At 36.9% G+C, this 26,629-nt stretch overlaps 1 protein-coding gene across 1 annotated transcript in view; it reads left to right on the top strand.

The window, feature by feature from the left end:
* Positions 1-26,629, top strand: part of LOC107587574 (voltage-dependent calcium channel subunit alpha-2/delta-2-like) — a 230,694-nt gene that overhangs the window by 27,130 nt on the left and 176,935 nt on the right. The window contains exon 2 of the mRNA XM_016275397.1: positions 18,619-18,735. Within this exon, the coding sequence (XP_016130883.1) occupies positions 18,619-18,735 (117 nt within the window). The remainder of the gene's footprint in view (positions 1-18,618; positions 18,736-26,629) is intronic.

Here is a 26,629-nt window from a genome sequence, read left to right as displayed (position 1 = left end):
CAAACATATGTTAGCTCATCTACACCGCACTGTAATAATCCATGTATATTTACTGTATACTTACTGAAATGCATAATGTACTCTACTTTTCTGTCAATAAACAATGTATCCGATTGCTAGTATAGCTAACACGTTTCATAACAAAGAACCAGCTCTCAAACACACGGCGACTCGCTCCTAAAGCCTCCCTAGATGCACACTCATTCCTCTCCACGGCGCCGCTGACCGTTCTTCATCATATATAACTTGTAATATGATAATCATAGACTAATATGATCCGAGTCGCGTTCGCTACAACTCTTCCGTGCGGAGAGCCTCCAATTCTTGCGTCCACAAACTACAACAGCCAGCAAACCACTGGCTGACAGACCGGATGGAGACCCCCCTCTCTCGCCCACTGTGGTGACGCAGAGGTGTCAGAGTTCACAAAGTCTGTAATGGCCGATCTGAGTGACATGTAATCTGACCAATTGCAGCCCAGAACCGACCGCAGATATCTATAACATCAGAAGGGCTCCCTGCGCGCTGGAATGAGATGGAAAGCCATGATTTCCAGATGCGCTGGATTCCGTTACCTGGACAGAACGCGAATATCTCACCGATGGAAGCACGCAGAAACCTGAAAATGGTCTTGTTTGAAAGAAGAGATCCTAATCTAAAAGATAATATAGTATAATATGTTTATAGATATTTGTGGCTGTTTGCGGCTAACTGAAGCAGTGCCCCCCCCCCCGATAATTCGATCTATGATTGTCACACAATGAAATAATCTATATCGTCAAATTCCTGAGAATGAGAGCTTTCTTATGATATATGACTTGAAAATATATAAAATACACGTTCTTCGTAAAAACTTTTCGCAATGGTTAGGCGGAAAATCGTGTGTGGGACGCATACATTTCTAAGCTTAATTTTACTGCTTTATGAATATAAAAACCAAAAGGAATGGTATTCTTTGTAAAGAAGACACTCCAAGCTTTCAAATGAACCCATATATGGGCTGATACCATATAAGGAAGGCTATGTAAATGAAGCATACACATTTTTAACGTGATTTTGGACCCGTATCCGGGTCCGCAGAGTTTGCATAAGTATAAGTGCTTTTCAATTAGCTGAAAACTGACTTGTAACACATTGTACCGTATTTCAGTTCACTCCTCAGATTTTCCACTACATTTATGCAGAAAGGGTGATAAAATTCACAAATTGTGTGTTAGTGTGTTAAGCATGGGGCAGACTTATAGTATAAGACTCTACTTCATTTACAGTAAGCGCTCATCATCACTGCTTGTTGCACATTTTTGCGCTTTGTCTTCAGTGCTAGTTCCTGGTTATATATCCACTAAGAGCTTTTCCTCTCTTCTCATTTGCGTTCCTGAGTTCGTCTTTTTCCCCTTTACTTGTTCTGTCTCACAGCTGTGGTGAAATCCTTGCGGTTTTGTCTGGAAGGCGGCGTGAATTCTCTCCGATTCTGCCTCTCTCTCTGTCAGGTCCTTTGTCCTGCCGGAATTATCATAGTGATGGAAATGAAAGACACAAAAGAAAGGAACATGATTTTCAATAGGCAGCTTTTCAAAGACTTTGTTCATTTCTAATGTGACCGAAAGACAATGCAGAAAAGGGCAAAACACAGGAGAGAAAAGGCACGTTTGTTTTGTAAAACGTTAACATGTGAGATGTATCTTTTGCATTACGGCCATGTTCAGCTGCCATCTCTGTCTCTCTGTTCGTCTTCCAGACAGGCTAAGCTTTTGCGGGATTTGTAACAGCAGAAACTTTCCTTGAGTCTAAACGGATCAGACACACTCCATAGTATCGGTTTTCTGCATCCTTTTTAGGGTTGACTGCTAGTTTAAAGGAATGTTCTGCATTAAAAAAAAAAACTCTACAGATTACAGATTTGTGGTACAATGTTGATTACCACACTGATAATCATTTTACTAGTCCTTTATTTTGCAAACGTATGCACAACTCACATTTACAGTAATGCGCTTACAATGGAAGTCAATGGGGCAAGACATGGAGGCTTTAAAGCAGAAATGTGTCTTGCAAAAGTGCTTATATTCATTCTTCCATACTGAAAGTATGCTATTTGAGCTTTAAAGTTGCCTAAATCGATCTTTTAGCGGTGGTATTACTGTTGGAAGAGCTTCAAGATGCATTACCAACCAACATCAACCTTTCTGTAAGCTGCCGTGATAACCAGCTTTACATGGTCATTGCAGGAGGTAAAAAATTTGATAGAAGTTTACACAGACAAGGTTAGCAAGTGATTTGATGATGTTAACACTTATAATGCTTGAATCTGGTGGCTAAAGTTACCAAAAAGTACGTTTTCTAATGTTTTTCCAGTTAAATAGACTTCCTTTCTCCCCATAGACTTCCATTGTATGTGCATTATTGTTAATGGTTTTTGTTTGTTTTTACTAAGACGTTGACATTATTTTCAGTGGTAATTGAACAAATCATGGGGATTGCACGTCAAACTGCTAACACTTTGATTGAATCCAATACTTGGTGATAATGTAGCATAATGAGTGATTTACAAGCAATTTTTTAAAAGGCAAGTAATTTTTGACCCAGAATACCAAATAAGAGGACTTTCAGCAAAGCACGATGGTTTCAAAGGTCCCCTGGATTTTCAGTTGTATTGCAAATGCATGTATTTGTGTTGACACAGGTGACAGGTGTTTTTCTTTACTTTTATAGTTTTTTTTTTCATAGGCCAAGTAATGACTCAACAACAAATATCCCATTGATCTTCATATTTACTCTCAGAGGACATTTCATTGAACGCAGAAATAGACTTTTTGACATGGTCTTTCAGCTTGGCTGGTGATTTATTTCCGTGTGCTTTTAATCTATTTGCAAAATCTTACAAAAGTAAAAATAGACTAAAAGCCCCGTTCATTTGTTTCTTGATGACACACTTTCGTCACAGTGATGCAGCACCTTTTTATCTGTGTATTTAGCAGTCAGTGGCTCTGTAGTGAATGACCCTGTGTTTCTACACCTTTTATTGTGGCTCTGCTTTTGTGTTCAGAGAATTTATTCGCTTCGTAATTGGGAGTTTTTTTTTATTATCAAAGTGGGGTGAAATTATAGGCTTGAGGTTGATAAACAGCAGAAAGGGCTGTGAGAGAATCAGCCATGCTTGGCCAGGTGAATACTGAGTCACATTGGCAGAGCAAAATTACCCACAATTCATTGCCTGCTTAGTGAGCTTCTTTGAAATGTCACAATATTTTAATGCAATAGGTGAGAAGAGAAATTATATTTCATGCCTAGAATAATTTTATATATTCATTGCCTGCATGCATGTATATGTCCGTAAATTAATAAAAAGTCTTGTTAGATGGGCATTGATTATGCTTGTAGTTAATTTTGTAGTTGGATTTATTTCTTCCAACTAAAGGGTGAATGTCACAAAGTTTTATTAGTTACATTTCGATTAAAAGAATAAAATAAGAAATCTTGCTTTTTTTCTTGATAAAAACTATATTTCCCCTCTAAAGTATCAAACACAACCCATTCTTACTATATTAAAGTGATGCAAATTACTCTTTGCAACTTATATATGTTATATAATACTTATAATATAACTTGTATATAAAATATAAAATGCAAAATTTGTATATTTTATACAGTATTTTATACAAAAAAATGTACTTCTAGGTTTTCTTTATTGCTTAAAAAATATTTTGATTTTGAGGTTTGTGTATGTGTATATTGCATAGTCCATAAAGAAGAAAATTGAACAAAATTTAAAAACTACTGTTTTTAATAGCTTTTTTAATATTTAAGTGGCACTTGACACAAACCCTCTAGTCTCAGGTTAATTTCAAGGTTATCAGCACACATGAAATGTTTAAAAAAAAAAAGGAAAGAAAACCCTCCATTATTTCAGTTAACTGAGCTTCCATGATGCATGGGATTACCATATTATTTAAATCTCACAACTGCGACTGGTTTCTAGATGCCTTTTTCTGGACGCAACAGAACAGGCAGCTTTTTAGGCATAATGCACCATAAAATCACAAAAATACCTTCCGACAGCTCTCACAAGGCAAGATAGAAATCAAAGCTTTCATAAAAGCACTTCTGGCTCAGGTAAGCTATTTTAGATTACACATTTGAAGCCGAGTGAATATCTTGAAATGACAGTCTCTAAAAAATCTCCCTGAGTAGAAATGGTAGTGTATTTGAGAAGAACCCCCCAGGGTTATGATGCCCTCCATGGACATCTGGGAGTTTCTGTGATAGTGGCTCAGAGAAATGAGCGCCGGCCACATCTTCAGTCAAACCACCAAATGAGTTTGTTTTAATAGTTTATGTCTGGGCTTCCTAAGTGGCTTTTAATTCATTCTGACACTGAATATAAAAACCCAGTCGGCACTGAAACGCAGATAGCGCTCAGCGTATTAATATTACCCGCCACCTTCATTTATAATCACCCCTTCAACTGCGAAATCGCAAGCACCGCTGTTTATTTTTTTCCATTCGGCGCTGGATGCCGGTTATAGATGAGATAGGGGTATTTCTAAGTGGTACGATCCCTCTCCATTGCTACGGTGGGAAGAACGAGGCATTAATCTTCGCCGGTTGGAAAGAGGGAAATTAATGATCATTTGCACTGACGACATAATCGGGCTTCACGCTGTCCTCCAATACTAAATTGCCATCTTTGTTCCACATAATATCTCTCTCTCCTTCTCTCTCCCGCTCTCAATCTTTGCTCGTTTCCTTTTTCGTTTGCCGTTATCAGTCATTAAGTGGCTGGTTTCCATGACAACGGCGGTTTGGAGATGGCCTAGTAGGGTGTAAACTGGCCTCTGGTCTAACGTGGTGAAATTACCTCGTCATGCTGCAAAGGTCTGCATGCTCTTCTAGGTCACTGCTGTGTGCTTTTGCGGCAACTGTTGGTTTACATGTGAAGGTCACAGCGTGCATGTAAGTGTGAGAAGGAGTGAAAGGGTTAGCTCACCCACAAATGAAGGTTCTGTCATTGCTTGCTCACCTTTGTGTTGTTTCGAACCTCTTTCTTCTGTAGGACACAAAAAGAGATGTTTTGCAGAATGTCCTGGCTGCTCTTTTCCATACAATGTCAGTGAATGGGGACTGCGATACATGTGCATTCAAATAACACCTCAAGATGCATTGTATATGTTTTTACGTTGATCATGAGATGTACAAAAACCAATGAGCTTTGATGTTAAACCTGCGGCGACATGTCTTGAGGAGCCATTTTGGAATGCACTTCTATTTAAATGCAATCAAAGTGAATGGTTACATCAGTTTTTATGCCATAAATGAGATCCAGTGATTTTTGACGTCAAACCTGTGGTCTTGAGGCGCCATTTTTGAATTTTTTTCTGTTTCATTAGTACATAAGTACATTCTTGTACATTGAAACATATGTGTCACGCTACTTTTGAAGTCAATGAAAGGACGTGACAGTTGATTGTATTTAATGTCATTGACATGAAATATGGTTTTGAGGTGCCTCAGTTAAATGTACATGAACATGCACATGAATAATGACTTCAGTTTCTTTCTGTTCCTCACATAAAAGTATTAAATTACTTTAGAAGAAGTTAATGTAATGCACAAGTCATATGCTTCTGTTGGTGCTTTTTTGTCATTTTTCACCATGCACATTGTACATTTTGTATGGAAAAGAGCCATGTTCAACATGGCGTTTTGCATTTATGCGTTTGACTTTTATGCAAAGCAACTTACATTGCATTCAAGGTATACATTTTATCAGTTCATACAGTTAACTGAAACAAAAAACATGAAAAAAATGTCTTAAAATAAAATAAATTTAAACTGAAATATTTGAATTTTTTTCTGTTTCATTAGTACATAAGTACATTCTTGTACATTGAAACATATGTGTCACGCTACTTTTGAAGTCAATGAAAGGACGTGACAGTTGATTGTATTTAATGTCATTGACATGAAATATGGTTTTGAGGTGCCTCAGTTAAATGTACATGAACATGCACATGAATAATGACTTCAGTTTCTTTCTGTTCCTCACATAAAAGTATTAAATTACTTTAGAAGAAGTTAATGTAATGCACAAGTCATATGCTTCTGTTGGTGCTTTTTTGTCATTTTTCACCATGCACATTGTACATTTTGTATGGAAAAGAGCCATGTTCAACATGGCGTTTTGCATTTATGCGTTTGACTTTTATGCAAAGCAACTTACATTGCATTCAAGGTATACATTTTATCAGTTCATACAGTTAACTGAAACAAAAAACATGAAAAAAATGTCTTAAAATAAATTTAAACTGAAATAATATAATTTATAAAAAACTTAAACTTATTTTATTTCAGCTAATTGCCAAGGAGACATTTCTCATTTTCATTTAGTTTAAATAAAATGGCTAATATCAAAGTTACTAAAATCTTAAAAAGGCATTAAACAAACATTAAAAAAATAAAACTGATGAAAAAAATGACAAAACACACAACAAAATATCTTAAAAATTAAAGTGAAAACTGAAAATAAAGATTCAAAAATTAATTTTCTGTCATCATTTAGTTGTTCCAAACCCGTATGAGTTTCTTTCTTCTGTTAACATAAAAGAAAATATTTGTGGGTAACCAAACCGTTGATAGTAGCCATTGACTTAAAGGGGTCATAGGATGCCCATTTTCCACAAGTTGATATGATTCTTTGGGGTCTTAATGAAAAGTCTGTAATATAGTTTGGTTAAAATTTCTCAATGGTAGTGTAAAAGACACCTTTTTTACCCTGTCAAAAACAGCTCTTTTCAGATCAAGCTGTTTTTGTAGCATTTTCCTTTAAATATTAATAAGCTCTGCTGACCCCGCCCCTCTCTTCGAGCTGCTCTCAGAGAGACTGTTTACTTTACTTTTTGTTATTCATCATGAAACTTGCTAATTAGCACATTATTAGGAAAGGCGATTTGCAAAAAAACACAGAGTGGATTTTTATTATTATAGGGTGGTTGTGTTCACACACTGCCAACACACATTTCAGTTCAAACAACTTGTAAAAGTGCATGTAGCATCCTATGACCCCTTTAAAAAAATAATATGGAATTCAAGTTGTGCAAAATTATTAGCATCAATTGGTCGCATACTTTTTTAATGTGCATTTTAACATTTTATGTGCATTTTAGCGTTTCCTTTAGGGATGCACCGATACCACTTTTTCCAGTGCTCGCCCGATACCGATACTTTTATTTTTGGTACTTGCCGATATCGATACTTTTATTTTTGGTACTTGCCGATACCGATACTTTTATTTTTTGGTACTTGCCGATATCGATACTTTTATTTTTGGTACTTGCCGATACCGAGTACCGATACCGATATTTTTATTGCATTTGTACATTTTTTAAATATTGGGTACAGAAACAAAAAGAGTATGTATAATGTTAGTTGGTTAACTTCATTTATCAAATAGATACAGTCAAACCAAAATGTATTCAGACACCTTCAACATTTCTCACATTATCACAGTTTATTTGCTATAGTTTAGAAAATGGTAATAAAATATAACAAGAACTCAGAGTTAAATTGTGTCAGAAAATATTCAGCTTGATAATGTTAAATAACTTTGATAGAAAGGCATGTAATGGATTACAATCAACCCAAAATTATTCAGACAGTTGTTAGTATGACAGTATTTACACAACTATCAATACTTAGTCGGGCAACCCTTCGCCTTAATGACAGCCTGTAGGGCATACTGTCATCCAGCTTCATGCAAACCTGAACTTCAGTTTTTTTTTCCCAGACTCTGTCTGAATAATTTTTGGTCACAAATTTGTATCAGTTTTGCTGGTAGTCCACTGTATGAAGAATTTTTGGGTATGATTTGTCACAGTTTACTTTATTTTGCTATCCTCACTTGCATAAATTAACTATAGTGTCCTGCACCCACTAGTAAAAAAATATAAAAAATTATATCTGGTCTCTGAATAATTTTTGGTTTGACTGTATATCCTTCGGTTATTTTCACACTTAATTATGCCCATAGTACTGTAATCACGAGCTTTGCTGTAATAATGCAGGGAACCACTCGTTATACATCTCCTAACTGTGATATTTTCAGAAATAGAAGGTGCGTTTTTTCATCTGAAACATGCTGCGATTTATATTCCAAAGCCACTCATATAATGCAGAAACACTCAAGCAAGCAAAACACGTGCAACGCGTGCACGTATTTGTACTGGTGCAGAATAGTACAGCCTAGCGCATTTCACACAGTCTGCTAGTTTCACTTTCACCAGAAAGTCGTGTATGTCTAAGGTTGAAAATAAATTGTTTATAGTGAATGCCCCAATAAATGGTCTTATTTTTACGATTTAGTTTTAATCCAAATGATGCGTACGTGTGCTAAGTGACTGAACATCAAAGATCACACAACAGAAGTGTGCGCGCTCTTTTGCTCTCTCCCTACCGTTAAGTAACTTGTGCATTGTTTTACTTACTTGTTTTTTACATATACGACCGAACTACAAACTTTCCAGTGATGTCTGTGAGAAAGGTATATTCACTCGACAAGCTCGCGCATCTGCGCCGCCGCGCGCTCAATCCACTCAGCTGCTTTGTTTATCAGCTCGCGCACATCAGCTATAGGCTACAGGCATTAATACTGAAAGTTTAAGGTTATATTCGTTGCATACATATACTTCGTAGTAGACATCCTTAACTCCATTCTGCTGTCTGTGTTTCTTTGTCTGAATATGGCACTTATCACATGCTGTGTGGTATCGGCGTTTGGTATCGGGGCATTTTAACGAGTACGAGTACGAGTACAGGAGCTCAGTATCGGGCCCGATACCAATACCAGTATCATTATCGGTGCATCCCTAGTTTCCTTCCAGCGATTGTTTTTTTATTTTTTTTTTACCCAAAATTCAGATAAAAGTACTGTACATGGATGGAATCATAGTAAATTATACAAAAAATAATGCACAGAAGAAGGAAAGTCATACAGGTTTGGAGTGACATGAGGGTGAGAAAATGATGACCGAATTCTCATTTATGGGTGAATTACTCCTTTAACAAAATCAGGATTTCTCACGGATCACAGTCATTTCATGACCTCCTCAGAGACACCTTGTCCAGTCTTTATTTGCTGTAACCGAATGCACGCATTAACACAGCGTGCTAAAAGCCTTATCTCCTTACACTTATCTTTAGGTGTCCTCTCTTCTCGCCAGTCCCTTTTAAAGGGTTTTGACCCTATTGGCGTTTTACATGGGCGGCATGTCCCTTTAATTACTCTCTTGTTTTGTCTCCCTACGCTCTCTTGCTTGCTCTGTCTGCCTCGCCAGGCAACACGTTGAATGTCGTGTGTGTGGGTTTGTGCATTTATGCTAAACGCTGGTGTCACATGGTATTTGAATATCCAGGGCTGCTTTGTAATGTGAGACATGCTTGTTTTATACATTTTTGAGATGGCCATCATGCTTGCAAAATATAATGTGTGAAAATGCTTTTTAGACACCAGTATATCAATGCATAAATACAATTTCTGAATTTAAACAGACTAAAATACACTTATAGTTGTATGCACCCAGTCAAGTGCAGTGATGTTGCACAGCAGAAAGTGTGATTGATGTAGTTTAGGCGTTGTCTGAAGGTGTATAGAGCTTTATATACACAAAACAGTCAAGGTCATTGATGGAAAAGCTTGTGATCAAGTTTTTAGTCCTGTCCTCTCTCACATAGTTTTAGTTTGTGTGTATTTCTTAAAAGTTTTGCTTGAACATTCAACATTCAAGTACATATTTTACACAAAAGTCATAAGAAATTGTAATTGACATAATAAAACGAAGCTTATTTTTTATAATTAATTGTTGTTGCATATTGCAATAATAATACAAATATTTATTGACTATTTAAAATATTTATATTATTAATATTAGAAAAATACATGAAAATGACCAAAGGAAAAAAGTACAATAGCCAGACACTTTGCAGTCATTTGTGCTTAGTTGTCATGAATCTTAATGCTTCTAAAAACCTTTTTTGCTCATACAAAAAAAAGAATGTATAGTATTTTTTAGGAATGTAATGTGTAAATGTTTGCATGAGATTCACCCTGATTCAAACTTGATACAGTATGTGCAGCAGTGTTTTTTTTTTATTATTTCATTGTATTTTTTATTGTCTGAACCTCCTATGAACAGCAATCTTCAGTGTTTTTCCTCTAGTCGACTCAGGAATGCAGCCATTATCAAGTGCGAGTGATCCCTGCAGATCTTTAGCTATCACCCTAGAGTTCTCCATCGATTGTTTGAGGATTCTACAGTGTGCCCTTGGACTTAGTTTTGTAGGACAACCACTCCAGCGGAGAGAAGCAGCGGTGCTGGATTTCATTCTAATTGTGAAGCGAAATCCTTTGGTAACCCTTTGCTATCTTATGAGCTTCAACAGCCCTTCTGAGGTCTTCTGAAATCTTCATACTGCACTTGAACAGAAATCTGTTTGTGAAGGTCTGGTAAACACACTGCTCATGCGGCAGCGAAGGTCAAAATGCACTTGTATGATGATTGGAACAACTTGCCCCAATTATTGTTTTCTACAAGTCATTATATTTTCCTCCAGTGACCTTGTCAGTGAGGTTTGCTAAAACTTGCATCCAAATTACCATCTCTAACCCCAAGTACTAAATGTAAAACATGCATTGCATTGTATATTTATTAGTGAAAGATAAACTACTTTTATTGTGAAATAGTTGATAACATCACATCAGATTTTAGGAGCCGTTCTTGCAGAAATCTAGATCATTTCAGATAAATTAGATAATTTCAGCTATGTTTATTTTGGAATCATGTTTGAAGATAAAGCCACACTTTGGACTAAAATAAAATATCTCATCAGTGGACGTGAGCTCAATTCTGATTTATCAAAAGATTCCTCGTGTGTTAATTGCATTCCTCGGGGGGTATAATGTTGAGCAATTAAAGGCTGATCAGACCTGTCATTTCACCAGCGGGATGCACATCTGGCAAGCCTTCATCAACCTCCTCCTCCTCGACTGTCTGGGTTTGCAAACTTCCTGTCAGAGTAGTAGTTGTAAAGCAGTGTTCTTTTGCGGTTTGAATTTAACAGTGTGGCCATCAATTAAATGACGTGTTCACTTATCAGGATAAGAAGGAGAGGGGGAAAAATAGCTAGTAGGGATGATTTTGAAAGTAACAGGGTGGAATCGTTTTGTCACATGGGTGCGCATATTTTAACTTTTTTTTTGTGCATAAGTCAACATGAAGTTGCTTTCCTTGTTGTACTCTGAGCAATTCATGCATGTTATTCCAAAAAAAATATATATATATATATGAATTTATACACCGTAAACCCCAATAAGTTGAGAAAACTCAAAACCAGACAATTGCAGTAAACATACCTCCTATAAAATTACACATTTCTTAAAACCTTTAAAACATGTTTCAAAGTAACATAATAAACAAAGATGTAAGATCAAAACAAACATATTTTGGAGAGATCTTCAGTTTTAATAATAAACTCTGTTTAAATACCTTAAGAGCTGCTAAACTCTTTGTCTAAAATTTTTTTTAAAAATCCAAATTTCATCCTTGCATCCTCAATCTGTCCTTTGGAATCATCAGGCTAAATATAGAATAATCAGGAAAAACAACAGGACGTTAGAACATTATAACATAAATCACAAAAAAAAATTAATTTGCAAACAAATGGCTTCAACAAAAGCATATACCATCATTTAACAACCTCACAACAGGTCTGTCTTTAAAGGTTTATTGTTCGAAATCTGTTTGTCTATGGAGAAAATGAATGGAGTTTTTACTTCCTGATCTCGACTGTGGCACTCTATTATGTGAGTAAAATGGGATACGAATGCCATTTCATGTTTATGTTAATCTGCCTTTCTTTTCCTATTTTCGAACATTCCCAAACTTCTCAGTCATCCCATCATTAGCTGTCCGCGGGGCTGAAAACTGTCCACCCCCATATACATTACGTTTGATGCTGGTCCGGTTCTCGCACTCGCTCATGCCTCATCGTGCAGCTGAATAAATCACTCTAAACTGAATTTAATGGCTTCATATCTGAACGGGTTTCTATGGACTGAGACAGGGATATTTCCTTAAGTGAGAGCCAACTTTATTGACTTAGCCCGCACAAGGGCAATGGCTGCGCGTTTAGAATTCATTTGACATTTGAGGTGGCGGGGGACTCGTTTGGTGACATTTTGCCGCCATTTACAGAAATGCGTCCAGCAGAATTCAAAGATAAGAAAGGCTGCGATTACATCGGTCTTTTCACGTATTGTCCAAGGACACATTCGTATGTAATTTTACCAAATGACCCGTACATGCTGTGTAGGTGTCCCCAAATCCCTTCATGAAAGTAGAAACTGCTCTCATAGGCATCTAAAGTCATCTTTTTATGCATTTTCAGAAAGAATTTTTTTTATGGAGTGATCAGTATTCATCAGTAAAGATCAGAATTATATAGCTTTTACACTGTAAAAAATGTTGGTGTTATCTAGGCTATTAATTAATTAATCATTCATTCATTCGTTAATGATAGTCTCATTTGAGTCTTAATGTCTCCTTTAGACTCTAGGAGAAACACCTGAAATAAAACTGATATTTAAATAAGGCATAACTACAGTAATAGTTTCTTGAGCGATGAAAGATCTACTTTTGGGCGACATAATTTTCCTCACAGGAATGTGACTTGATGCATTTTGATCAGGCAGTTTGATTGTGTGTCGTAGCACAAACATTATTACTTTTGATTAGCTTGAGGTTTCTGACTAATGGTTGTGATTTCATCCACATCTGTTTGCGGTGATACTACGAGTGATATCTTAATTCAGTCTGGCTTCTTTGAAGATTAAGTCTATGTTTGGGTCCATGCGTATGGACAGTCATAAAACATGCCTCAGTCTTCTGCCCAGAGAGGATTAATGATGAATCATTGAGGTCTGATCGGTTTCTGGGAGTTCTGGGAGAGTACGTTGGGTTTAAATTAAGTAACTTAATCCAAAACAGAAAAAAAAGATTTCGGGTGTTCAGTAATCGAGAACAATTAGGAGCAACATCTATACATGCTCTTTTTCTTAATCACACACAATTTAAAGGGGTCATATGATGCGATTTCTATTTTTCTTTTCTCTTTGGAGTGCTACAAGCTCTTGGTGCATAAAGAAGATCTGTAAAGTTGCAAAGACTAAAGTCTCAAATCCAAAGAGATATTCTTTATAAAAGTTAAGAGTCAACCACGCCTACCTAAAACGGCTCGTTCTAACACGCCCCCACATACCTATGTCACTGTGTGGGAAGATTTGCATAACGCCTTATATATACTGTATATCTTGCTGTAGTATTGTTGCTGCCGCCATTTCATTGTGTTTCATTGTGAAAGCGAAACTACTTTGTTTGGCCTTCCAAAAGAGGACGATATCCGATTCGTCATGCCTGGAGCTGATCCGTGCTGGTCGCTGAGGAAATACATCAACTTCGCGCTGTCGATGGCCGGATCGTCTTTCACCGTGGACGAAGCGGAGTCCAGCCCTGGGTCGTCACATGCGGTTGCCGCAAGCCCACCTGCTGCGCCGTTCTCAAGCCCGCCAGCCGCCGCTCACTCAAGCCGGCCTCCGCTTACTCTAGGCCTCCAGCCACCACGCACTCTAGCCCGCCGTGTGTGACGCCATGTGTTTCGTTGTGAAAGCGAATCTACTTTGTTTGGCCTTCCAAAAGAGGACACGACTAGAAATCAGTGGTTGATTTGTATTTACAACACTGTTCCAGAACAGTTCAACCCAAATATTCAGATGTGTGCAGCACATTTTATGGAGGACTGTTTCCTGGTAGAGTAGACTACAATGCCGGCTGTTCTGACTCACAGACTGTAAGTACGTTTTCATATTTAAAGGATTTGCCACTGACGATTCAAACGCGAGTTTTGAGCAGTGTAGAGTAGCGCTTGTTGTTTGTCGTTTCTCCGATCACAAATGCAGACATGGTTTTATGTTTACGCGGCGCGATGCAACGCGTAAAAAGACAGTATAAGTCATTATAATCTGTAATTATGTCCCCACTGGATGCAACAAATGCCTCGTTTATAATGGGTTTTAATGTTTTTGTCTCATCGCTCTGGCCGGACAGGGCATCACAGTATGGTAAGGGGTGTAACATTTACGTCACACGCTTGAGGCATTCGGCCAATCACAGCACACCTCGCTTTTCAGACCGATGAGCTTTGTAAAAATCGACGCGTTTCAGATAGGCGGGGCATAGAGAAGAACCAATAATGTACAGTATGTGGAAATAATGTGTATTTTGAACCTTAAACCGCATAAACACATTTCATTACACCAAATACACAAAATAATGTTCTTTTTAGTAACATCATATGACCCCTTTAATTTTAGCTCAATCCTGAGTAAAAGCCTGCAGGCTACAGACTCTCACACGGAAGCCAGAGAGAAGGATGGAGACAAGACGAGACATTAATGACCGAAGCAAACGGAAGTGGTGTGCGAAACACACCAGCATGATTTTAGGTGTTTGTGGGCATTTTACCAAGCACACACTTCTCCTCATCATGACACATGGTTTTTGGTATGAGATTTTGTTGTTGAAGTTGATTTACATGCCAAAGTTTAACGCTTAGGAGATTTTAAGATCTCTAAGCACAAGTATGAGCTTTGGTTATAATGATGATTTAACAGATGCCATTAATAATACAGTGACTCAATGGAGGAGAGGAGACTAAACATGTGCAGTCGATAGATTGTGCTCACGTTGATGGACAGATGACGACCTTCATCAGCAAAGCAGGAAATAGAGGGGTGATTAGCATGATGAGCTCAACACACACACACACACACACACACACACACACACACAAACACACACCTCTTAGCTATTGGTACAATCAGCTCACAAGGGGATGCTTCGGGGTTTGTAGCTGTGAGAGTTTGTGTGTCAAACTCAATCAAAGACAGCCTGAAGTGTGTGTTTGTCTGCTTGCGTGTGTGTGTGTGAGAGAACTTATGTGTCACAGCTGGTTTCCTGTTTCCACCTTCTCTACATTAATTAGTTATCAGCTCTATCCAAGGAACACAGACGTAATTGGCAGATTACAGCACAATTTTCCTTAATTGCATCCTGTGATGTGACATTGACTTTAGGTGCATAACTAACATACCCAAACCTCCATCAGCCCCTTGCCCTCCAGTTTATTGTATTGTATCATTATATAATGTTATAACAATGTTTATAGGTGGAACTTAGTGGTTTTGCATTTCTGTCGTTAAATGTCTTCCTTCTGTGTAAATGTGTTTATTATTGTAATGAATATAATGCATTAAACAGCAGAATATAATGAAAGACTACATGACATTGACTAAGGGCTAGTGATTAATATTAACTAATAACCAATATTTTAAGCTAATAGTTTTGTTTTAGCTAGATAATCCAAGCCTTCCCCCCCATATTGGCATTAGTATTGTAGTAATTTAATGTGATAAAAAGTTTACAGAAATAATAACAAAACTGAGGTTTGTGAGTTGAGTCAAATAGTCAAACTAAAATAAAAAATAATGAAATATTTTATGAATAAATAATAAAATAATTGTAGACATAAATAATTCTAAAATGAAAAAATATAAATGAAATGCTTACTAAAGAAATGAATGTTATATTTGTTTACCTGCATGTCATGTGACTGTTAACCAACATCAGAGAACTGTGAACATGTGAAAATCTACTTGAAGATTTTAAATGAATCTTTAAATAATCTGACAACAATTATTTAAATAGTAATTTGAAAACCTTCAAATAAATATAAAGGTTGTCATCTCATGAAGTTTGTGAATCACCGGCTGAATTTTGTTTCATGTTGACTTTAAATGAATCAGGCGTGAAGGACGAATCAGGCGTGATGTGAACTTTTACACTATTAGAGAGAAAGAAAGAATGATTGAGAGGTAGAGGGCAAAAGAGATGCAGAACTGGAGCTGATGCAAACACAATAACTTCTATTAGCAATTTAATAAAGAGCTGACGTTTATATTTGTCTTAAAGAGATGAGGATGTAGAGATAAAGGCTCTTTTTTTCTTCACTGATAAGCGTGTGGCGTCCCCATCTCTTATATCCGTTCTTCTGATCCTGACTTTGTGTGTTATTTTACAGCCTGATGGTGTGTACGTGAATGTCTTGTCTGAAACAACCAGATCACCAGTATATTTGAGTGTTTGAGTTGTAGCTGCTGCACTGGTGCTTAGCATCAGCACACTCATCTAATACACCATCTGCTCAAATGGTCGGTTTCCTCATAGAGAGTGACATGAGCCAGCAGTTAATGTGATATCTTTCAGAGTTTGGCTCAATCGGACACATCATCGCTGAAAACGGTTCTGATTTATTGCCATCCTTGCTGTAGAGTTCAGCTAGAGACTAACATGAATTTACATGCTGGTTTAGCTTCAGGCACTTTGATTTCCCAGGAGCTGGTTTTTATTAAAACAATAGATAACTTTTCCCTTTTTGTTATATGAAGATCACATGAAAACTTTCTTGAATGTTTTTTTATCTCTCTCTTTTGAAAAATGTTAAAACAATAATCTCCGACGCGAGCAAGTCGTGTAAAAAAAAAAGAGAAAACCTCAAACAAATCTTTTTGCGAAGAAAAAAAATAAGACACAAGGTCAAATTGAAACTCTTTTGCTGCTTTGTCTCTGGTGTTTGGAAAGGAAACTGGCTGTCAGGGAGGGAAAGTAAATCTGCTGGAGTGTAATTACAGGTACGGGCGCGTGTGTTGAAGTGTTTACTGAGAGAGCTGTTTTAGGTTATCATCATTTACTCACCCTCATGGCTTTCCAGTCCGGTATGACTCTCTTAGTAGGACACTAAAGGAGATGTTTAGCAGCCATCTGTGTGTTTATACTAACACAGTCTCAGTTTGGCATACTGGGACGAGTCTCTTCACTAATGAGACACTATGTGTTCTGTTTCTGTCCTGCTTTTGGAGACCACGCTAGTTTGTGTTGTGTGTGTTTGTTTGAGAGTGTCATTATGTACTTATGTGTGACTGCCAGTGGAAGCATATTGAACTGGATGGGCTTTTGCTCACTCTGGTTCAGTGGTGTGAGTGTGTTTGGCCCAGTTCATCTAGATCTCTTGGCCCGACACAGACAGCAGACCCTCCTGCCTGCTGTTCCTGCTTCCTCCATTTCAACACACACACAAACACACACACACATGCACGCACGCACGCACGCACACACACTCACACACACAAACACACACACACACAATCTAAAGTATATTATTTTCTCCACATTTTGACCTAATTTCTTCTCCTGAAAGCTAAAGTCCATGAGTCACTCCAGCGTTTCACACTTTACTGAATACAAATACAGATTAAATTTAAACCTGTTTTGTTAATAATAGCCTCTCAATAAAGGCGGTTTAGCATTGGCTGTATATCTAAATGTTGTTTTTCTTTTCCATATTGAGGGCATTAAAAATCCAAAAATTAAAAATAAGAAAGATTATTTATTGATTCTAGCCACTTTGCATTACCTTATAAAACAATGTAAAGAAATCACTGGGAAAAGCGCTGACGTGAGGAACAATGCTGACCCATAAGTCCACATCAGATTGTGGCATGACTTGCACTCTTTTTCACTTAGTTTAATCGAATTAAATTCATGTTGATTTTTTTTTTTTTTGCGCTGTGTGGTTATGAAGTCCATACAGACATCTTCTAGTCCACATCTGTTAGCTTTGAGGTTTTACTATTTAGTATATAACTGTACAGCATACTAAAAATTATTTTGGATTATTTTAAATTATGTTGGAATATTAAATGTATTATTTGGCAACTGGAAGATTGGAGGATGAGTCATTGCATTAAAATTGCTTACACTGTGTTTAATGTATGTATGCCGTTTTAGTACTTAATATATTGATTTTCTTTAATCATACATTTATATGTGGTAAAATATGTTACTTATACATTCTTATATTTTAATGTTTATAATATTAAATAATGTATATTTACATTTTATATAAATATTAATATCTAATTGCTTTAATAATAAAATATATATTTAAATATATATAAAATGATAAGGTAAACAGTTATGAAATTAATCAACGTAATGAATAGTGTAATGATTTTACTTGACGATTAAGTTTCTTAGAATATACCAGTACACTAGTTTCATGGTTACTCAACTTACTGGAACATATTAACTAAGAAATATTTTTGAGAGCTCATTAAAATGGTGATAAATTATTTCAAATGGTCTGCTTCAGTGATTTAATGATTTAGTTTGAGACATCACTTAAAAATCTATCTATCGATCTATCGATCTATCTATCTATCTATCTATCTATCTATCTATCTATCTATCTATCTATCTTTGACAAAAAATAAACTCTTTTACTTATTCTATTACATTTTTTTAGAAAATATATAAATGATTAGATTTTTAAATATTGACTTTCATATGTAAAATATAAAGATTTTTGTTTTGAGTTGCAAAAGTCTGTCATTTTTAATGTAATTGATCACAAAGGAAATTACTGTGTGCCTGACCTTTGACCTTTGCCCTCCCACAGATTTATAATGAGAAGAGAAATCAGTTTGCTGTGGAGCGAAGCACGCCCAAACAGCTGGTGGAGAAGGTATCAGGAGACATCGCCAAACTGCTCAACAGGAAACGCAAAGCACTGGAGGTGAGCAGCGCTAACAATCGCTCTCTCCCAGCAGGAAGTCGAGCCATTGATAATCGTGGTGTAAAACTCTTATCTGTTACATTAAAAAGGGGAATCGATCCACTGTCTCTTTTAATAAAAAAAAAATTGGATTTCTAAAAAAGTATTATCAATGCCCACTGTTCTCTATTAGCCTGCTTAACTAAGCAGGTAATGAGTTTGTCTTCCTCCAATCTGCTCCCTCTTCAAATCCACAGGACACGACACAGCGACACATAAGATGCTCATAGAGCTTTCAGAGATGAATGGAGCATCACATTTACACGTTTCCATAAAAAATGCTGTGGTGTACAACCATGTTTTTTGGACATATACACCACAGTATTCTTTGAAGATCTTGAAGTGCTTTTTGTTGTGTTGGTTTGAGTCTTTTATAGGTTGAATACGCAGGCGCATGTGACAATTATAGCTGAAAAATGAGTGTTTATTAAGCTTCAGAAATGAGTCATGTGTTTGGTAAGTAAAGTACTTTAGTACTTTTGACTAAAAGTAGCATATGAACACTGCCTGAGGTCTTTTACTGGGAGACACTCAGAATTTCTCATCATAAATTGGTGTTCGAGTGAGATTAGCCAAGATTCTACAATGCCATGCAGACACACACACAGGAGACTCAAAATGACTGCTCTTAATTCTAGTTTGCTGAATGCTTTCTATTTAGTCAGCGACCTTCTAATGCATCCTAACTGCACAAATGCTACTTTGATGGTGGCGATGCTTTAAAGCAGATGAGAGTTTTCGTACTAAAACACTCGCTGAGAAGTTGCGCCTCTTTGTGCTAACTTTGACAAGTGGCGTCCCCTTTTAAAAGCACCACTGCAAAAGTATTAAAGCAAGGCACCACAGGTAAATAGGGTATATAAATGTAAGCTGTAGATATCACCACACTGATTACATTAAAGGAGACATAACACACACAGTTTCACCCAATCTCATGTTAATCTTGAGTACCTATAGAGTAGTACTGCATCCTTCATATCTCCAAAAAGTCTTTAGTTTTATCATATTTGATGCAGTTTAACTTACTGATTTCACTCCCTTAGTGACGTGGCAAAGGGATGCCATTATTGCCCAGCTCTAATGCCATGGCAAAAGTTTGAGCAAAACATGCTAACTGTTCTGTCTTTGGCTGCACAGATGAGCACAGAACACTATTTACAGTCCAAGCCTCAGAGGAGACAAGACAGCAGTGGATTTATTGATTTATTTACTGTATATTGCTGCTGCCACACAGATCTAAAATAAACAAGCGATTTATTTTCCAGCTGTTTACCTTCACAGACATAACCGACTGTTTTTGTAACTTGTGTGTTTTTAACATAAACTTGTGTGTGAATGATAGCTTAGTTTAGTACTCACATGCTCTGACAGCCGCTTTCTGTCCGTGTGCTTCGTTCGGATGTGTGCGCTCAGAAAACTGTATATCAGAAGTTTAAACTCATATTGTTTAAAACGCATGATTTCAGCGCGATAAACATGATATTTTTTAGCAGGTCCGAGCTCTATTCTGGAAAAGGGGGCGGGAAGCAGCAGCTCATTTGCATTTAAAGACACAGGCCCGAAAAACAGCTTGTTTCTGCTTCCACTCAAAATAGGCATTTTCAAAATTATATAATAAATGATCTGTGGAGTATTTTGAGCTGGAATTTCACAGACACATTCTAGGGACACCAGAGACTTATATTACATATTGTAAAAAGAGGTATAATATGTCTCCTTTAACAGTGTAAACAACTCTGAATGCATGAAACAGCATTGTAATCCCCCTCCCCCCCCCTTTAAGTATTGCATTTTTTTGTTTTACAAGTTTTCTTAAAAAATGCAAATGAAGAGATATTTAATTGAATATGCACTAATTTGCATATATTTCCAAAACAACATTTTACATTGGATAAAGCCAGGTTCAAAATTCTTGTTTTATTTTGTTAGCAAGTTAAAGGTTTTTACAGATGGGATTTTGGATATCTCTTTTCATCATTTTATAAAGAAAACACTGTCAATAGCCAAAATAAATAAATAAAATAAACAACAACAACAATAATAATAATAAATTTAAAAAAAAATAATTAATAACAACAACAACGACAATGATGATGATGATGATGATGATGATAATAATAATAATAATAATAATAATTTTGTTTTTAAGAATACAATTTTGTATAAAATCAAGCAAATGGTATTTTAACAAACCCCTCTGTAAAACCTTCAGAATATACATAAAAATATATATTCAATATAGTCATTGAAACCTACAGGTGCAAATAGATAAAGTGCAATTCAATAAAAACTTTGGATTTTATTTGGATTTTGGACATTTTCATTACACTTGTCTGAAACAACATGCTATGAAAAGCCAAGTATCCCAAAATCTCAAAATGTAAAAAAAAAAGAATAAGAAAAAAAAAGTTAGATCAAGTGTCCATGCTGGAAATATTAGATTCAGCCCCGGATGCCATATCCTGTCAGAAAATATCTGTTTTGTCTGGTGTCCGAACAACTAGTCAGTAGATTTATCTTATACACAAAGCATGTTAACAGCATGTCTTCTGTGGAACCCAAAACTGTATTAACAGTCTTCTGTCAGCCAAGAAATTGACTGAGAAATCCCGAGAGGAGCAGGAGATGAAATAATTATGATAACAATTAGCGTTTATTAAACAATCTTAGTTGTGTATGTTTCAGTGCTCAGACTTCTTGCCTTAACCTGTTATTGTACTTCAGCTTCAATATACTAGCTCAACAATTCTGGCCCATCCCTACCAGCTAATTTTATTTTTGCTCTACTAATGAAAAATTGTTTGTTTTACAATGTTGCAGTTGGAATTGTGTTTAGACAACACAATCAAACTATATTTCCCTCGTCATTTTGGATTCATTACAATGCATTTGGGATTGGCTTTTCTGCAAATGATGCAAGTGATGCTTGTTTAAATTTGTGCCCAAATGAGACATCTGGTAAAGCAATGTAATTTTGCTGCCTGCTGAAGATTGTTGCACGTTGCTGTCTTGCTAGGCAGCTCGCTAGGGTTTGGAACGGAGCCGATGTTTCGTTGGTTGGCCACAAAGCGGCAGTGCTCCGGGTGCTTCTGAGCAGCATTTGTGACTGAACAGCTAAAGATAGGGTCCGCTGCTATCGGGGCCAGCAGTATGCTGGCGACTAGACCCAACCATCACCCAAAGCCCAGCAGACTCCCGACAACTGAGAAAAAGAGAGCGAGCGAGAGAGATGGAGAGAGAGAAAATGGGCCCAGAGTGAGAACAGCCCTTCAGGCGTTAGGAAATGCGAGGAAATGAAGTTCTGAAATCATTGATTTCAAAATGAGCTGCAGACGGGAGAAATCGAGAGGAAAGAGGGGGCGATGTAGGACATAGGATGTAGAACAAGGTAAAGCAAGAGAGAACAAGAAAGAGAGGAATGAGGAGACGTCTTGTAATCTCATGATAAAGAGTTGGCGGTTGAGTGAGTTTTGACAGTGTTTAATAGAGGCTTATAGATGGATCATATTAAATCTTGTATTGTGATTGTATGGCTGTTTGCACAATTGAATCGGTGTTTGAATGTCAATAAATTAGCTGCAAACTCATAATCTTGCACACATGAAAAAAGTAAATAATGTGCATAGAATCAACAAAGTTTGGGAAAGCCAAAGTAAAAATTCATAAGCCATAATTTAAAAACTTTTTTTTTTTAAAAAGTATACATTTTTGTTAATGTTTAATACAGACATTTAAGTATTTTTATATGGAAATTAATTTTGAAAATTGGGTAAAACAATTGCAAAAGCATGTATTTTTGCATTTAAGGTTCTACAAGTTCTACAAAGAAGAAATCAATTTTCTGTTTTAAGTGTGGAAACTGGTCCACACCCGTGTCGACCTGTTTATTTGCACCTGCTTCTTTAGGTCACAGCTAATGAGTGTGATAGATAGACCCCGCGCCCCAATTCACGCATTATCTGTCCTAAATAATAAGTCTGATTAAGATTAGTGTGTCCCAAATCATAGTCCGTTGACAATAGTTCACCAAAGCTGCCAGGAGGATGCAATTTTTTCAGTGGCTTTATTAATGAGCAGAAATGCGAGCAGAACGAATGTCTATGTAAATTATTAGTAAAACCATTCTTATGTAAGTTTTTACGGTCGTAAACAATTCTTATATACATTTTCTCTGAACTGGCTCTGAACAGTGCCAGTTTCTGTGTAAATCGTTTGTCTAAGCATTCCTGTGTTAGCTGTTGCATTGAATGTGCAGAACAAATTTCTGGGTAAGTAAATTGTCACATTGAATTGATTATGTACATAATCAGGCCCCGTTCACACGGAGACGCGTTTAGCTGTATACGCATACATTTTGTATCGTATAGGAGTTTCGTCCAGACGGAGCCGGCGTTTTGGGAGAGTGAAACCGATATTTTTTGAAACCGGGTCCCAGAGTGGATAAATTTGAAAACGCCACCCTTGCGTTTTCGTGTGGACAGCGAATCTGTATATTTTCTGAAACGATGACGTCATCAGCCCACGTCTCGTCCCTAGTCAGACACCGCTACATCACGTAACAGCAACAAAAACATGAACAAACACTGAACCATTGTCTTTTTATTAACTAACATTAACACAGATTAATAAATGTATTGTTCCATGTTTGTTTGTATACCACACACAAGGTTTATGAGCATAGTCCAAGACTACTTCTCCGTTTTTAGTGTATCTCTGTGGCAGAATTACAGCGCCACATGTTGGTCTGGCATGTTTCGTGTGGACGCAGATGTTTCTTGAGACGAGGAGAAAAAAAAAGATCGGATAGGGAAAGCTCTGGCTTCGTGTGGACGGAGCCTCAATGTGTGTGTAAATTGCATGTAAAAGTTCCTAAGTAAATTGTCGCTTTGATTTGGCTATGAACATAGAAAATTTCTGGGTAAGTCATTCATAAAATCACATCAAATCATGTGCATAATAAATATGTGTAGAATGTCTGTACATTATTTCTTATTTAGATTTTAGATTTGCTTTGGCTGCATATGTAGCAAATTCCAAATAAACTGTTCGTAAAATCGTTCTCACGTAAAACTATGCACATAAAATTTCTACGTAAATACTTCATGAAACCATGTTTAAATATATTGTCACATTGATTAGATTATGTGCTTAACATATTTCTATGTAAATAGTTTGGAATACTTTTTATTTGTAAATTGGCTTGAAGTTGTTGCACGTAGAATTATGTGCATATCTGTTTGTGCATCAGTTCTTACGCAAATTGTTGTTTTTTAATTATCAATTTTTTGTGTAGATCATTCGTTAAACAGGATAGAATTATGTGCATATTGAACTTTTGTTCCTATGTGTCCAACAACCATTTCTTTAAAAAATTGTTGCATTGGCTTGATTGTGCACAGCAGATTTTTATGTAAACCGATTCCAATTCTTACATAAATTGTTGCAGTCAATTTCATATATGACAAATTCCTATGCAAACCATTCTTACATCAACTGTTGCATTCAGTTGTTTCATGAATGAGATCCCTCTCTGCTTCTTTTTTGTGTTTTACTCTAAAAGCTTGATGTGCATTGGGGTCAGCCATGTTGTCCTGAAATGAGTCGCTTCCTGTCTGTTAGTTCCTCCTACTCCTCCAACTCCTCACGAAGGGCTGATGTTGTGCTCGTGGAGAGATGGTGCTCTTCTGGAACGCCCTGACTGTTTCTGCCCGTGTTTGTGTGTTAGTTTGTCCCGCCGTGTATTTTTAGAAGCTCTTAAATCTTTATTACTGTGACCGCGGTGCGTGTGACTGGCAGATGTCAATGCCAGGCCTGGGAAGCTGTCATGTAAACGAACAGTGCTGCAGCCGTACGGATCACAGCTGAGCTCAGCTTTGTGTCTCTCGTTCGCTCTCTCTTTTATGGAAACCAGCTGATACTGCAGAACAGAACCTGTCAATCAAACTCAGGGCATGGCATCAATTACATTGTCACTTACAGGCTTGCGATGTCATATTCTCCTTCTCCTAACACAAACCAATGCAAAAACAACATCTTACTAGTAAGCACCATATGATGTAGATTGTGTATGACTGACCCTGATTAGGACTGTTATGATGAACTGGATCGTATTGACTGGACGTTGCACAGATGCAGCATGTGACTGAGCGAATCAGGCCGGCTTTCGCTCGTAAATGCTGTGAAATCCAGTATGACATTATGAAGGCAGACACGCAGGGGAAACAGGCTTGTTGTTGTGTACTGTATTACAGCACGCACACTTCATCATATTGTGATTTGGTTTTTTCGGACTGAGGTACCCTGGTGGACTCTCCTCTGCCCGCGTGTAATTGGCCGGCCCCACTGATCTTCATACGTGCTAAATTTAGTCCCGTGCTCTCTGCCGCCCCTAAAAATAAACACACAATTAATTACTCCTGCTGTTTCACTAATGAGAGGACCGTTTTGGCCTCATCAGACAGGAAATACTCAGTAGGGCAACACGGCGCTTTTGTGTTTCTTTAAGGGCACATTAACAAGGACGGGCAACACTTAATATTAACTTTGTTAATTACGGTAACAAACATTAGAGTGTAGAAAATAAATAGTCCAGACTCTAACAAAATATATATATTTTTTAAATGTTTTTAAAAGAAGTCTCTTATGCTCACTAAGTTTGCATTTACAGTATTTGATCGGAAATACAGTAATATTGTGAAATACAACAACTTAAAATAACTGTTTTCTATTTTTAAAATGTAACTTTGAATTATAGTGTATCGTGGTTTCCACAAAAATATGAAGCAGCAGGGCTGGTTTCAACAGTCAATAATAATAAGTTTATTGTGCAGCAAATCAGCATATTTGAATGATTTTTGAAGGATCATGTGACACTTAAGACTGGAGTAATGATGCTGGAAATTCAGCTTTGAACATGAATAAATTGCATTTTCAGATATATTACAATAGAAAAGAGTTGTTGTAAAATGTAATAATATTTCAACATAGTACAACAATACAGATTTTACTGCTTTTTTTGTCATTTTATTTTAAAGAGAGAGTTCACCCAAAAATTACAATTCGGTCATCATTTACTCACCTTTAAGTTGTCCCAAGTCTGAAATTTTTTTTTTGTATAGAAGTCAACGGGGACCAACATCTGTTTGGTTAACAACATTTAAGGTGAGTAAATGATGACAGAATTTTCATTTTTGGGTGAACTGTCCCTTTAACACTATTCCTTTTCTGCAATACAAGCACTGTTATTTCCCTCTGGAAAGTAAATATAATTAATTGCCATTTGTGTTTCAAATGGTATAAAATCGTCTTCAAGCTAATGGCAACAAAATATTGAGTTCCTGTTGATCTGTGGTGCAGAAAAACTCCAGGATGTGGAGCAGTACTTGCTTAGTCAGGAGGAGGCGAGTGTGACGATGACAGATGGAGGAGTTATATTGAGAGGAAGGCGGTGTTGGGGGCTGCTAATGTATGCAGAACAATTGCACGACTTCACAACGCTAATCTACATGCACTCACGCACTTACTTCAATAAACTTTCCTCCATTTGTAGTCTTGCCGTAAACCTACTCCCTCACCGTACTGTTCTCAAACGTAGCGTTGGCCTGAAGTTTCTGGGTCCACTGGTACGCCGGTAACAAAAGCAGAGCGATTGTGCTTCCCCTCCATCCAAGTGCCTCAAAAAAGAGCAAGACAAAACTAAGAAAAGCAATTAAATTTTTTATTTCCTGCAGGCCCACAGTGAAGCGGTTATAGCGCTCTAGTCCCTTTGGAAAGGGAGAGAACTAGGCCACAGTCTCCTTGCACGAAAATAGCACACATCAACATCATCTTGCGAAAATCACACAGAACCGCTCAG

The sequence above is a fragment of the Sinocyclocheilus grahami genome, unplaced genomic scaffold (assembly GCF_001515645.1).
Source record: "Sinocyclocheilus grahami isolate Dianchi unplaced genomic scaffold, SAMN03320097.WGS_v1.1 scaffold94.1, whole genome shotgun sequence".
NCBI lineage: Eukaryota > Metazoa > Chordata > Actinopteri > Cypriniformes > Cyprinidae > Sinocyclocheilus > Sinocyclocheilus grahami.
The sequence above is the reverse complement of the archived record's forward strand: the minus strand, read 5'-3'. Positions and strand labels throughout refer to the sequence as shown.